At 49.3% G+C, this 15,302-nt stretch overlaps 1 protein-coding gene across 1 annotated transcript; it reads left to right on the top strand.

Moving 5' to 3' along the window:
- Positions 1–8,975: 8,975 nt before the first annotated feature.
- On the top strand, positions 8,976–14,009 carry LOC135366436 (multidrug resistance-associated protein 1-like). The gene has a single exon (XM_064599136.1). It carries the CDS (start codon positions 9,474–9,476, stop codon positions 13,806–13,808), a length of 4,335 nt encoding a protein of 1,444 aa, XP_064455206.1. The 5' UTR covers positions 8,976–9,473; the 3' UTR covers positions 13,809–14,009.
- The last annotated feature ends 1,293 nt before the right edge of the window (positions 14,010–15,302 follow it).

The following is a 15,302-nucleotide window of genomic DNA, read 5'->3' as shown; positions in this document are numbered from 1 at the left end:
ACATGTGCGCTACACTTGAACCTTGCGATTGCACTTCTAAAGCAAAACATTCTCAAAGTTCCGGTCAGTCATCCTGCATCTCAGCCTATATTCTTGACAATCCCTCCAAGACTGAAAAGTCTTTCAACGGCTGCGCTACTCGGCATGCCAGTGTTGTACCTCAAGAAAATTGCTCTGACGGATGGGAAGGAACGAAGTGTACCAAGGTCCTTGGCCAGAAGGATGGACATGTACTGGAGGAGCTCCTGCTCAGTTGATGATGTGGACCGGTTGAAGTTGAAAAAAGTGTCACCCTCTGGATCATCTTGCTCGGGGGACATTTTGAGTGATGCTTCTTGCGCTGCAGATGCATTCACCTTCCGCTTAAGCATTTCCCACACTCGATTCTGCTCCTCAGGTGGTAGCCACTCTGCCTTGAACCTGGGATGTGACACTGCAGCCAAAATAAGCGACTCCTTCTTTAACATTGCATCAAACCTCCTATCTACGGCGCACACCATTTTCTCAACGTACGGCTTACAGTATCTATGGTCGTGAAACTGTAACGCAGTCAGCTTCCCTTTAAGAACAGCTATTGTGGGAAGCAGGTAGCCCATGTACATGTTCAGTGCTTGAACAAGTGGGGACAAAACGTTCACATACTCAGCAATGAAATCAATATCTGGTTTGGTGAACTTTGGCAACCCAAACTGGTTACACAGGCTTCGAATTCCCTGCTCCTTCTTTTAGAAGGCAGCCGTGTAGGTGCTTGGGGGCTTCATAGGTCGAATTCCACAGTGTGACAGGTCCAGTGGGCAGATATCTCCCACAGCTCTCATGCACAGCGTCAGCCACAACTGTCGACTTCGACTGTTTGTTCCACAGAGCTGCACATTTTGCAAATGTTTGTCGTGCTTGCCGCTTGAGAGAAGGTGACGACACCTCAGCGTCCTCCAGGTCCTGCAAAAACTTACTTTATACTGCCACGAATCATCATCGAGAAACTTAATTCCAGGGCAGGCACGAAACGGTACATCTCATCCCGGCGCATGCTGAAGAAGCAGCAAGAAGCTTCCAGACACATCGCCTGCTCTCTGGCAAGCGCACGTGCTGTTTCTGGACTTCTCGGCGCGACGCTTGTGCGCTCCAAGCTGGAGCATTCATTCTTTGGACTCAGTTGTGTTCAGAGAGCTATCACTCTTGTGTTTTGCTACCAAGTAGTCTAATAAACCGTTCGCTGTTTATTCGACGACTCGCCGACCCATTTCGCTTCGTGACATTTCTGGTGGAGATGCGGGGCATCCCTTGTCCAACGGCCTGGAAGACCCACTGCGACAAAGCAGAAGACAGCTTGGTCTGCCTGCAGAATTCGGTCCATTAGAACCCCCTAAACGCAAGAAGAAGAGGAAGTAGAGAAACTTCTCCAAGGTCGTCGATCCGTCCATGAGATTGATGCGAGCGGAGGAACAGATGCTTCTGGAAGCATCGCTCGCTAATCAGCGCGGCATGTCGTGGATCTCAGGCCGTCGCTCGACGCCTCGCAGTCCGTTGTTACTGTTCCGTGTGGTCTCTTCAAAGGTGATACGTGGCAATACAATGCACATTATTTTTAATATAGCATGTTACCTTTGTAGCAATCAAATTCAACAGGTGGCATGCACACCTGTGGTGCTTCGGTAGGTTGTACCCAAACTCCAGTGCCCCACTCCTGTCTCTCATGACATCATAGATGGGAACAACGGAACTTCCATTATAGCCTGCAACTGCATCATGGTCCTCGCTGCTTCCCTCCTGTTGCTCAAGCTCATCAAGTGAATCCCTTCCGAAGTGGCTAGAATGCATTATAAGAGCAATAAGATGAATTCTTGGGCATCATATCGAACAACATTTTTTACCAAATGGAAATAAATCATTGTTGCCATGTAATGCACATAATATAATGCTGTGCTACAAATGAATACACTTTTGTTTTGATTTCTAAACGGCAGGGCAGCTATGATCACCGGACATCATGTTTACCTGAATGCCTTTACAAGATTAGAGCCGCTGTCCGTTGTGGTGTAGGTTATCTGGTCTGACAGCTCGTACTCGTTGTAGATTTGATCAATAGCCTTTGCCAACACGTCGTAGGTGTGGCTGCCTTGTAGGCGTCGGCATGCCAGTACAGCAGACCTGGTCTCTAGCATAGCACTATCTGTGTCAATCCAATGCGCCGTGACGCCGAGGTATGACCTGTGAACACAGAAAATCAAAGCTCAGAACTTGTCATGAACAAACAATATGACCTCTACTGGTAGCTCATATACATGTACCGCTTATGAACAGACCAGCAATCAGCAGCAGTTGCAACGTACGAAGCACATTTCATTTGCTGGATGAGCTTTTGCTGACTGTACCGTGCTGCAACCTTGACATTAACGTATAGGGCGGCTCTCGAGGTGGCGACAGGGAAAGCCACAGTCAATCAGGGCCTTGAAATCCGGGTGCTCCACCAGTGAGAATGGCAATGCTGCATTGACGATAAGATTGCGGACGAGTGCGTTCAGCATTCCTGCAAGGAAGGTTGATTTCCAACCACATAAATACCACAGTGATTTTTTTTTCTAAGACCTGAGGTTCACCTTGGGAAGGAACTCCACCTCTGGCACTGAACGTCTCTATGCATGGCTGAGCTGAAACTCTGGTCTTCTTTGCGCCGCTGCTGTTCTTACTGCCTTCCTCTTGGATTTGGTCTTCGAAGCTTTTACGCTGTCTACATCCCGCAGTTGCGACAGGTGAAACCTCTGAAATTGTGCACAACTCTCAGGCATAAATACCGGCAATGAAAAGCAACAAATACAAAAACAGACGTTCATTACACGACAGCGTCCACATACAGGGTCATTTCGCCATGTCTTAGTAACTCCAGGCCTATAAACTGCCACCTGCTCATTCTTATTGCTCGTCACTATGCTCAACTCTGGTGATAAAACAATTCAACTCAAACTCACCATCATATGCTTCCTCAGGTTGGAAGTTGCCCCCAGCGTCACACTTAGAACCTTCACCAAGCGCCCCACAGCTCCCCATAGAGCCCATAGTTTGAGATAATTCAGGCAACACTGGACATACAACCAATGAAAATGCGTCGTGATGCCTAGCAGCCAGCCAATCAGCAACCTGTCCGTTTGACTCGCCTTTCGGCCGGCCCTGGCCAGGCCCCCATAGCTCCCCCTCTTCGCGGCTCTAAAAAAATGTTTGCACGTCATAAACACGTGGTATTACTCCGTCATGCATCATAGTTGATACCCATTGGCCGAAGTACATTGCGCGCTCCGCAATTGGTTGGCAAAGTTTCAGAAGAGCATTCTTTCGCGGGCTGCCTGTCTGGCGGGCAGTTACGAGAAGAGAAGGGAGAGAAGTGGCAGCTGCGTCTCGCGTCTCGACGATGTCAGTTGACTGCACCGTATGACTATCTTCTTTGTTTGTTTGTTTGTTATCATTAAACATATCCCCCCCCCCCCGTATGACTATGACCGCATTGTTCAAAGAGAAGTGGAGAAGTCGCAGATTTGTTAGTGTGTCAGAGTTAGTGACTCAGCGCGTTTTGTGGTGTGTCCCGACGCAAGTATCCTACGTAGGAACAGTCTCTCGAGTTCAGAACTGGAATGCAGTGGTGAGCTGGCGCCTGACGAACACTTGTGAGCGCCGTCGCATTTCCAAATGCAGTCACAACGGAGACAGGATTCGGTGTCCGTGCGACAAGCATTTCCCGCTTCGTTGTAACCTTCACACTGCGACCAACGAAAGGAGATGGTCACCGTGAAATCACATGCACTCGTGTGAGCGTCGCTCGCTTCTAGGAGTAGACTGTGTGTGTTTTGCGAGTTCGAATTTGGTCAACGAACGCAACGATTTGGACTCTACGCACGGTGAATATTTGTGTCAGACTATTGAGTCAGTACGATGTTTCAAATAAATGTGTATTTTGTCCAAAATTTGCCTAGTTGTTTTGGAATACGGGATAACGAGCGTCGGGCATGAAAGCCAGTAAAAGTAAAAGCCGATGGTAGCCAGTACCGGGCCGAAAGGCGAGCCAAACTGAGAGACTCCTGATTGGCCGAATGGTAGGCATCATAGTTCATTTTCATTGGTTGCATGCCCAGTGTTGCCTGAATTATCTCAAACCATGGGCTCTATGGGGAGCTGTGGGAGCCTGCTCTGGCTACCCCCATTGACTTCTACTGGTTTTCATACCTGGCACCCGTTATTCCAAAATAACTAAGACATTTTTGATAGGCTAAATATATATTTATTCATGCAACGTATAGACTCAAATGTTTGACTCATATATTCACCGTGCGTACAGGACGTTTCGTTCGTTGAATAGACTGCAACCAAACCAAGTTCAAACTTGCAAAGCACACACAGTCTACTTCTGGAGGCGAGCGAAGTTTACGAGTGCGTGCGTTTAACAGATGAGCATCATCTTCTCATACTGGCGATGCACCGAAGGTCACACAGTCACGGGAAATACTTTTGTCGTTACGAACACTCTCTTCTTAGTCACTGTATTTGAAAATGCGACAGCGCTCGAAAGTGTTCCTCAGGCGTCAGCTCACCAAGCATTCCAGTTCCGACCCGGCTAGAATGTCCGTGGTTGATACTTTATCGGAGATCAGTACATGGCCAGAGTCACTATAACTCACGAACAAACCCGCGAATACACTTCCTCTTTGGTCGTTGTGGTCAACCGACAACGGCGAGCCGCAGAGACGCAGCAACCTTGCTTGGAGCTGCCCGCCTGGCCGACTGCCCGCGAAAAGTGAACTGTCGGATATTTCGAAACTTTGTCAACCAATCCCGGAGCGCGCAACGTCCTTGGGCCAATGGGCATCCGTCATGATGCCTGACGACGTAATACCACGTGACTATGACGTGTTTTATTTTTCTACTGCCGCGAATGCGGGGAGTTATGGAGGCCTGTCTTCACTCTTGGGTTGCGTTCCACAACTAACCCTCGAGTAGGAGTTGGTCACGTGACAGAGTTGTACCACGTGAGTAGGGTAACCAGCCGCCGGCTCTAAAGCGAAACGTACCGCCTCCAAAATATTGTCGCCACCGGCGCGCGTACGCGGAAGATCTCTGATTGGCTGCGCAATATATGTATAAATATTTGGATGCTCATTGGTCTAAAAAAACTGGCGTCAGTTTCCTTCGCGCTGATTGGGCGAGAGTCATTTGACTGAGGAGCGAGCATCCGAACGCGCGGACTGCTCAACCAGGTAACCCTCGGGTAGGTTGTGGAACGGGCGCGAGTACGATTCTCAACATGGTGACAGCAGACGACATTGACATTTGGGCCCCGCGACTTAAGAACCGCTGTCCGCTGCTTCGCTTTAGTGTGATGCTGTTGACTTCGGTATATGGGGACATCTGCGTGGGTTCGTAAAGCATTGACGCCACGAATTAGAGGTATTTACCGCACGTTCCGAGAAAGGGTAGCGCTGTTATCGTCCGCAGCTAGCTCTGAAACGCACAGAAACAGGTTTCGACCTTCACATACAGCGATCTGATGTGTGTTTTATGTATGGTTCCGTTCATGTTGCTCTGAAGAAAACGTCAGGTCGCAAAATTCGCACTGGAACTTTCCTGGGTTCGCTATGATGCTGCCGAGACGAGCAGCAGCAAAAGCAGACGACTGTAGATTTCAATGCAGACGACTGCTCTGACGTCACTACTCTTACCTACTCCCGTCTGATAGGGAGTAGAGCGAGTCGACCTCGGGTAGCTACTCTCGAGTAGGCAACCCGCTTTTGGAACGGGGGTCACGACGTCATCGAGTAGGTTTTGGAACGCGGAGAGTAGCTACTCCCTACTCTCGGGTCGACCCGGGTGAGTTCTGGAACGCAGCCGAGGAGTAAGGCTCGTACATGGGCCAAGGGAATCCATTGGGGCTTTCACTAGTCGCCCCGTGACATCACAGCATTCTGACGTTTCGGTGTCCTTATTCTCCGTCATCTCCAGAGACCAAAAGCCACGCGTCGCCGCAGCGAACACGAACAAGAAAAAGACGCAGCGCCGCAGACGGCTACATGCTGCTACTTGCTTCGCCATGTGCTTCTCAAAAAATGTGGTAGCCGCGTTTGGCTTCGTACGTGGATTCGTAGCGGATTGGAAGTTGGCTCGGGTGGATTCCGCTCACTGTTGCTAGATGCCAGATTCTTTACCAAGAAATGCAGAGTGCAGAGTCTGGGCAAAAGTAATTGCTAAAAGTAATTGATTTCAAATACAAGTTACTGAAATTTGTAACTTAATTACAGATACAGTTACATAAAATAAAATGTAATTGGAAAAGGGTACAATTACCACGAAAAGTATTTAGTTACAATTATTCAATTATTTGTATCTAGTTACTTTACAACCCTGGATACAGACCTCTACCTGTTTGTAAACAAATGACATCATAGTTTTCGCCAGCGCCACGAGTTTGGTAGAGTTGAACTACGTTCAAAGCTAGTGGCGAACAAGGTCGCGCCCGAAAGTCACGGTCTTGAGGGGACTACGATGGTCTGTGAAAGAGACGCGACCGTCGGTCCTACTTTTCTTTCAGCGAACAATTGCCCATTTGTGGAACCCAGCTCTCCCCTTCCGATCTGTTTCGGTTTCGGTCGGTCTACCAACGTCATGATGACGTTTGTCGGGTAGAGGTTTATTACTAGGGTGCAGTAATGTACATTATTCTGTTTTCGAGTACTAAATGAGCATGGAAGGACCATAAAAAATTACTGTTGCGATTCTGTAACGCGTATTTCAGCGGGAGCTGTTGTGTGTCGATTTTGTTGCTGATATACTTAGAGTGACGAGTACTGCCTTATTGTGATCTGTAAAGTGAGTGGTGATATGTAGAGCTGGATTTAGCGGGACAAAAATATTACTAAAATCGGGGAAAAATCGGGACACTTTTCGGCATAGGCGGAGAGTTTTCAATCTGCCGGAGCCACCTACCCTTTCATGCACAGGTCGGGCAGGGTGTCTGGAATTCCGTTGTCGCGACGTTGTGAGGTAAATTTTTACAGGATTTTCAATGATCACTCGCATGAAACACGCGATTCTTAGGATATATCCATCGAAACTTTCATCTTGAGTGTCAGCTGGATAGACTTTCCGGATCGAGGGGGTTGCCCCCCCCCTCTCACCCGCATTCGGCGCCTATGCTTTCCGGGACAACGCCCCCATATTTCTGAGTATGTCAAAACTGCTTTTATTAGCTTCATATTATTTTAACTTTGTTTGCATCACCGAAACCGAGGGTTTTGTGGTACAGCCACGTCGATTTTTCGAGACGTTCCTGTTAGCAGCTACCGCTGTAAAAAGTGTCAGGAGATGTAGGATACGATGAAAGATGGAAGTCACTGAAAAGGTTAGCCAGCTGTTAGCAGCTATTTGTGTTCTAGCTTCAGAACATCGATTGTCTGGTGTAGGATTCAAGCCTTACATGTTCACACAAAAAGTACGTATAGTGCGCGTATAGTAGCGTAGTCGCGCGCAATTCGCTGCCGTCAGAGCTCGACGCCGAAATTTGTTCAGAGCATGCATCTCGTCAAGTACGACACCTAGGAATATAATTATTGCTTTTCCTCAAAGTCCTGGCGTATACATTCAGTGGCGTAGCCAGAGCTGGGATTGGGGGGGGGGGGGGGTTCAAACCCCTCCTGAAACCATACCTTTGGTAGCAGGGCCGACCTGAGGCCGATGTGACCGACTTGGCCGAATCGGTATCCGCGCCTGCCGGGCCCCGCGGAGCCGATAAAGCAATCAAGTACGTAGATTTCGAACGAAGGCGTCAGTATATCTCACTCTGAGATGTGGGGGACGTCCGTCGGCAAAATATGTCTGTCTTCCAGCGAGATCCGAATTTCCTGGAAAGGTTATCCCCTGGAACAACACGGGAGTTTTGTTTGGTTTTGGGAACATCCCAATTGAAATTGGCCGATGGCCAACGATTGGGAAATGCTCGGCTCTTAGTCGGCAGCCGACTGCCTTGGCCAAGTTGGCGTTCCAGTGTCGGGGCTTGCCCTCTCTACTTGAACTGCGCTGAGGGCCGTCAACTGGACCATGCACCTTCAGGTTCCGGTCCCAACGACATGTTTCGAAAGCAGCGTCCTGGTATGGATTCCCGACACCTTGCTCTGGTTTGTCGTCTATCTCAAGTCGTACAGCGCTCCGCCCAGGTCATCGGATGGACTGGCTGAATGTGAATGGTGACTGACTCAACGACTTTTGGACCGCTCGTAGCATTACAGGAGCACTAAATCATGCTTTCATCTTCCTTTCCCCCTCCCCTTCTTTGCTTAACGCGTGATACCACTTACATCTGGCCACCTCGGTGCGGGATACATACCGCGTTAGCTTTCGAAAATGCACGAGGTGCGAGAGCACGTGGTAATAGGATATATTCTAGTGACTGTTTCGATTACTTGCGTTGCTAAAAAAGTAAATAAAGAGAAATGACTGCTCGATGGCCATAAGTAGTAGTGTGGCCCGTACTTCCGTACTTTTGGCTTTTGTCGCTGAACACGATCATGACCTCTGTTCCATGTTCACACACAAAGAATAGACTGACTTTGCTCGCAAAAGCCGTTTTTTTTTTGTCTTAATCTGTCGAAAGATATCTGCCGCCCCCTGATGAATGTACCGAGAGTCACTAAATGTGCACCGTAGAATCGTGCATCGTCATATGTGACCGCTCCACATGGAGTCCGTCGAATCTGTCAGTGAATGCGGCACCATTTGTAGAGCGCGTAAAGCTATTCTGCACCAAGCGGGCAGTCTATCTACTGGGTCGTAAAGATTAATATGACTGTTAAGCACAGAGAAAACACCTGGCAATTGAAATTTGCACTTCTGCGGGTTATTTTGAATTTGGGCTTCTTACGCCTCATCATGAGCACAGTGAAGCACTCGCAATCCCGAAACCGAAACCATTACAACTGCCGCCGTGAGGCGGCGTCAGTGCCACGCGACGCGTATACGTATGCATGCTTTCGTGCTCGCACCACATAACAAGGTAAATATACCTACATATCTATACGGCGTACATGCACGACGAAGACAAATGTAATTATATATAGCGCGCACTGTATTTCTACCAGCCAATGTCGCCACAAACAACACGGAAGAAGCGTAAAGGCGTCGTCCATTGTATTGTGACAGAAAACATCGTGCAGACGCAAGCTTGAGTGTCACTGCAAGTGCTGCAACAAACGAAAAAAGAAATTCTACGTCGTATATGAACATTTGAATTGCATAATCAAGGGCAAGGGAATCGTTTGAATTGGAAGAAACCCGGAGATCAGTGAGACGGTGTGCAAGCGTGTCAATTCGAGGTGGTGAACGCCGGCGCCGCTTTCTTTCCTTTTCTCTCACCACGTTTGCCTCGCCGCGCCTGCGCCGGTACGCGCCTGGCGCGTGAGCGTTCCTGCTGTGGATCAGCCCTGACCATTTACGAAGAGATGATCTGGTCGTCCGGAACGTTCTGCGACACCCCGTTTTGGAACTCCGACCTAACCTGGACTACCGATATACCAGAATTCACTCCATGTTTCGAGAACACGGTACTGCTATGGATTCCTACCGGAATACTGTGGATAATTTCGCCTCTTGCACTGTACACGCGCCGCACTCACACCCGCAAATCTGTCCCAATTACCATTCAGGCTGTCTCAAAGTACGCAATCAACTTAATCCTTTTTGCGGTCAGTGTCACATTCTGCGCGATAGAACATCGTGATAATTCATCTGCCGCAGCGGTCACAGCGCACATGCTGAAGGCTTTGTCCTTTCTACTTGTGCACGGGATTCAGATCATGGACAGGAGACACGGTGTAACTTCTTCAGCTCTCGTGTTTACTTTCTGGTCTGTGCTCTCTATAAGCACCCTCCCCACTTTCTACAGAGTCCTTGTAAACACGTTTGTACACACCGAGCATCAAACGCCGACAACGACAGAGTTTGCAGCCATTGTGGTTCTGTACCCTCTTACTGTCAGCCAGGTTGTTCTGTTTTCGTTGAAGGAGGACACCAAAGAAAGTCGAGCAAGAGCCCCTGTGGAAACAGCGACACCGATGTCGTACTTGACGTTTGAGTGGTTCACTGCTCTCATTGTGACCGGCTACAAGAAAGCGTTGACGGTCGGGGACCTCTTCTGCATTCCCATTTGCGTCAAAACTAGCGTCAACTTCGAAAAATGGAAAATTGTAGCGCAGGACAAGGACGGACGCTTGTTCCAGGACATTGGAAAGCCAAGGATGTTTCTCGTAAAGACGCTGCTTCGTTTGTTCTGGGGTGAAATTCTCCTGGGCTGTGTGATTGATGTCGGCTACGCCGTAGCAAAGGTAACAACTTCCCTCGTTTTGCACCTCATCATCCAGCACCTCCAGAACCACGACGACGAGTCATGGAAGGGCTACATGTACGCTATCTTAATTTTGCTTTTGAATTTGACGTCTGCCATGTGCGTTCGGCACGGTGACCACATCTTCCACCGTCTGGGACTTCGCGTGAAAGGGGTATTACTAACTGCCGTCTACACGAAAGCGCTTCGGATATCTTCCGCTACTACGAGCCAGTATACCGTTGGCCAACTTGTAAATATCATTTCCGTCGATGCTGAGAAGGTGAATAAGTTATGTACCGTAATCAGCATGGGTCTGACATCTCCCGTCACCATAATATACGCAACCTATCTGCTCTGGCTGTTCCTCGGGCCTTCGTGCCTCGCAGGTATTGCGGCGATTGCCTTGATGACTCCCATGACAGGCGCCATTGCTGAACGCTGTCGGAAACTCCAAGCGCAACAAATGAAGCTCAAAGATTCTCGCCTTCAGCAGGTTGGCGAGATTTTGACCAACATGAAGATCATCAAGCTTTACGGATGGGAGCTGCCATTTATCGACAAGGTGAGAAAAGTGCGTTTGTCCGAAGTGCGGATACTCAGGTCGCTCGCCTACTGGGCAGCAGTCAGTCGGGTCTTTTGGATGTCGACGTCTTTCTGGGTGTCGCTATTCGCCTTTACGACCTACATCTACAGCACGGACGTTACGTTTCTCAGCGTCAGCACCGCGTTTGTTTCCATGACGATTTTCAACGGAATGAGATACGCTCTGAACATAATCCCGGATGTGGTGTCCAGCGTAATACAGGCAGCAGTATCTCTTCGAAGAATTACGGAATTTCTGCAGAGCGAAGAACTGGATGCCGACGCCGTACGCCACGACGTCGGGGACAACGACGCCGTTACCTTCAATGGCGCCACGCTCTCCTGGTCTGGCAGTGCGAGCAAGACACTGACCGATATTGCGCTTACCGTGAAACGCGGGCAGCTTGTGGCAATCGTTGGACAGGTAGGAAGCGGGAAATCGTCGATTCTGTCGTCCGTCCTTGGAGACCTGGTGCTTCAAGAGGGCGCCGTTGGTGTCAACGGCAGCATAGCGCACGTGCCACAAACGGCGTGGATCCTGAATTCCTCGGTGCGACAGAACATACTCTTCACAAAGCGGTTAAGGGACGACTTTTACAACGTGGTACTAGATGCCTGTTGCCTAAGGCAAGATCTTGACATGCTGCCTCACGGCGATATGACAGAAATAGGAGACAGAGGGGTTAACCTAAGTGGTGGACAAAAGCAACGGGTCAGTATTGCGCGAGCTGTTCTTCAAAATCAGGATATTTACCTTCTGGACGACCCTCTAAGCGCTCTCGACAGCCATATTGGATCATCAGTCTTCGAGAACGTCATCGGACCGAAGGGCTTGCTCAGAGAAAAGACACGCATCATCGTCACCAACAATCTCTCCGTTTTGCCCGAAACAGATTTCATAGTTTACATGCAAGGCGGTTGTATTGTGGAGCGTGGGACTTACGGCGAGCTTACCAGTTCCGGTAAACATCTGTCGATGTTCCTGAAGGAACACGTACGACAAGCAAACTGCAAGGACACTCAAGTAAGCGCTGAAGAAACGAGAGAGGCATCAGCCCCTGAAGGGCTGCAGGAACTGACAAAGCCGAAAACGGCAAGCATTGCAAGCCTAGATGCCGAACTTTACAGGGAAGCTGTAGAAACGGGATCTGTAAAGATGTCGATATACGTGACGCACTTAATAGATGTTGGCCTTCCAATTGTTCTGTTAATCTTTTTTGGGTATGCTTCTGCCCGTGCCTTCGACATAGGCATTAATTTGTGGATATCGGAATGGGATCACGACGCTGATATAGAAAAACACCAGAGGAGACCAGGTCAGCGCCTCGGAATATACGCGGTTCTTGGAATATGTCAGTGTATTTGCACGTTTGGCGCCACTGCGGCGCTTGCCACAGGGACCATCAGAGCTGCTCAAAGATTGCACGACCGAATGCTAATAGCTGTGATGCGATCCCCGATGTCATTCTTCGATGTCACGCCCGTAGGGCGAATCTTGAACCGTTTCGGAAGCGACGTTGATCAACTCGATATTCAACTTCCACTAACGGTGAACATGTTTCTTGAATACATCTTTCACATTCTTGGAGTCTTCATTCTGATAGCTTGTGAAATGCCTTTCTTCCTTGCTGGCATTTTACCTCTCCTGATATTGCACTGCCTGATTCAGAGCATCTGTCTCCGTTCCTTACGGCAGATAAAACGCTTGGAGTCTGTGACACGGTCACCAGTGAATAACCACTTCGGAGAAACACTCGCAGGTCTTAGCAGCATTCGAGGGTACTCGGTTCAGAAGGAATTTACGGAGAGGTTCACCTCTAAAGTGGATGTTTCTCTGAACTGCTCGTACCTCCTTGTAGTTGGCCAACAGTGGTTGTCGGCAAGACTGGACGCTATCGCGAACATCGCGGTATTACTCGTTACTATAATGGTCCTCAGACAACGGCATGCCATCGATGACGGTCTGGGAAGTATGCTCATATCATATGCTATGGGAACTACCGGTGCTTTCACCTACGTGGTTTACTATGCTGCTCAAATGGAAGCAGCTGTTGTGGCGTCAGAGAGGCTCGCAGAATATTCCAATGTGAGCCCAGAAGCAGATTGGAAAGTTGAGCCAGGACCGAAGCCGGACTGGCCCGAACAAGGAGCCGTACAGTACATCGATTACTGTGCCAAATACAGAGAGGAGCTGGACCTAGTCTTGCGTGAAGTAAACCTGGCAGTTAAGCCAGGCGAACGAGTTGGTGTCGTAGGGAGAACTGGAGCTGGAAAGTCGTCCTTGACGCTTTCTCTCTTCAGGATCATCGAAGCAGCTGGAGGAAAAATAACCATAGACGATGTAGACATATCGTCCATCGGACTGCACGACCTGCGTTCTCTCATCGGTATTATTCCCCAAGATCCAGTACTCTTCAGCGGCACTCTGCGGTTCAATCTTGACCCCCACGACGAATACGAGGACGCGCAGCTTTGGACAGCTCTGGAATGCGCCCACTTGAAGCACCATTTCCCGGACGGCCTGGAGACACAGATCAGCGAGGGAGGCCAGAACATCAGCCTCGGACAGCGACAGTTGGCGTGTCTTGCGCGTGTAGTGCTCAGGAAGTCCAGGATACTTGTCCTGGACGAAGCGACTGCCGCTGTGGATCTGGAGACTGACCGTCTGATTCAGGAAACAATATTGGAGGGATTTGCGGATTGTACTTTGATAACGATAGCTCACCGTCTGCATACCATAATGAACTATGATAGGATTGTGGTGATGGGAAAGGGTAAGATCATCGAGGAGGGCTCACCGGCGGAGTTGCTGCGTGACCCGGCCTCTGAGTTTGCATCGTTGGCCAGAGAAGCAAGCATCATAGCATAAACATTTCTGTTATTAAATAACAACTATATATTGCATCACACGGTACATATATTAAATAATATTTGCGAGTGTGATTTGTACGCGAAGTTCTGATTATGACGGCGTTTCAGCGAACTGCGAGTGTTGGTAGTTGAGAACAGAAACACGTGAAGATGAACCAAATATAGGGCTACATCAAAATAAAGTGCTGTCCTAGGCTGAGCTGGTGATGATGAAAGAACACTAAATATTTGCTGCTTGCCACGAATATTGTGACTTACGGCTTACGCGTCATGCATGGGTTAACCACCCATGAAATTGTAGTAGTAAAGCAGACGACGCCAAGGCAGCGACGAAGGCTTCGAGCGAACAGGGACCGAAGGGTATTTAACGATGTTGTAGAAACCCTATGCAAGACTGGAAGGCTGTAAAGCACAGTCGCCCTCACCAAAGCCGCGTGAACGGCTAAGAGGGAGCGTTGATCAGGCCCCAGCCGAAGCCAGAAAGATGTTGAATGGCAGGAAGCCATCGCTGCACTTTGGTTTCAAGGTGCTTAATATGGCGAGCCCAGCGCAGGTGGGAGCCCAGGATCACACCAAGGAAGTGATGGGAACGCACAGGCTCGAGCTTCCGTGCACCAAACCAAAAGGGAAATTACTCATAGCCTTGTGGGTGAAAGGGAGCTCGACGCACTTTTCGGGCGAAAGGTCCATTCCAAGTCGCGTAAGGTAGAGATGAATGTTGTTTAAGGCAGTGTTGTAAACGGCGCTGAATGGCTGGTCGTGACTTGCCTGCTGTCCAAAGGGCAACGTCATCGGCATACACGGAGAATGCGACCTTGCGTGGAACTATCGATTTTAGTCCTGCCACGACCCTATTAAAAAGTGCAGGACTGAGAATGCTTCCTTGGGGTACGCCTTGATGAACAGGGTGCTTGGGGCTTTGGCCGTGGGATGTGCGGACAGCGGCAGTTCGGTCCTTAAGGAAATCGTGAAGCCAGCTGAAAAGTCGACCAGATACTCCAAAAGACCACAACCCGTGGATGATACAGATGTGCGAGACGGTATCATAGGTGCGCTTAATGTCCAGGAAGACCGATACAACGATCCGCCGATGAGCACGAGCATGTTGGACTGTAGAGACCAGATCGAGAACTGGATCCATAGAGCTTCATTGGCGGCGAAGTCCAGCCATTTCCTGAGGGAACGCACCTTCGAGCCACCAGTCGAGGCGATGCGAAACCATTCTCTCCATCAGTTTTCCCACACGGCCTTGTCAGGATCACGGGGCGAAAGGAGGATAGGGCATTTGGGGGTTTGCCTGGTTTCAGGATTGGAATAACTAAAGCCGCCTTCCAAGTAGATGGTACGGATTCCTGTCGCCAAGACGTATTATAAACATGAAGGAGAGCTAGGAGTGACGGCTCGTCAAGGCGTAAGTGCGGCGTAAGTGATTTTATCTGGTCCTGGGGACGATCGCACATTCACAAGTTTCAACGCAGTCTGCAGCTCAATT

Source organism: Ornithodoros turicata, chromosome 8, assembly GCF_037126465.1.
Source record: "Ornithodoros turicata isolate Travis chromosome 8, ASM3712646v1, whole genome shotgun sequence".
Taxonomy (NCBI): domain Eukaryota; kingdom Metazoa; phylum Arthropoda; class Arachnida; order Ixodida; family Argasidae; genus Ornithodoros; species Ornithodoros turicata.
This window is presented reverse-complemented; position numbering and strand designations above follow the sequence as displayed.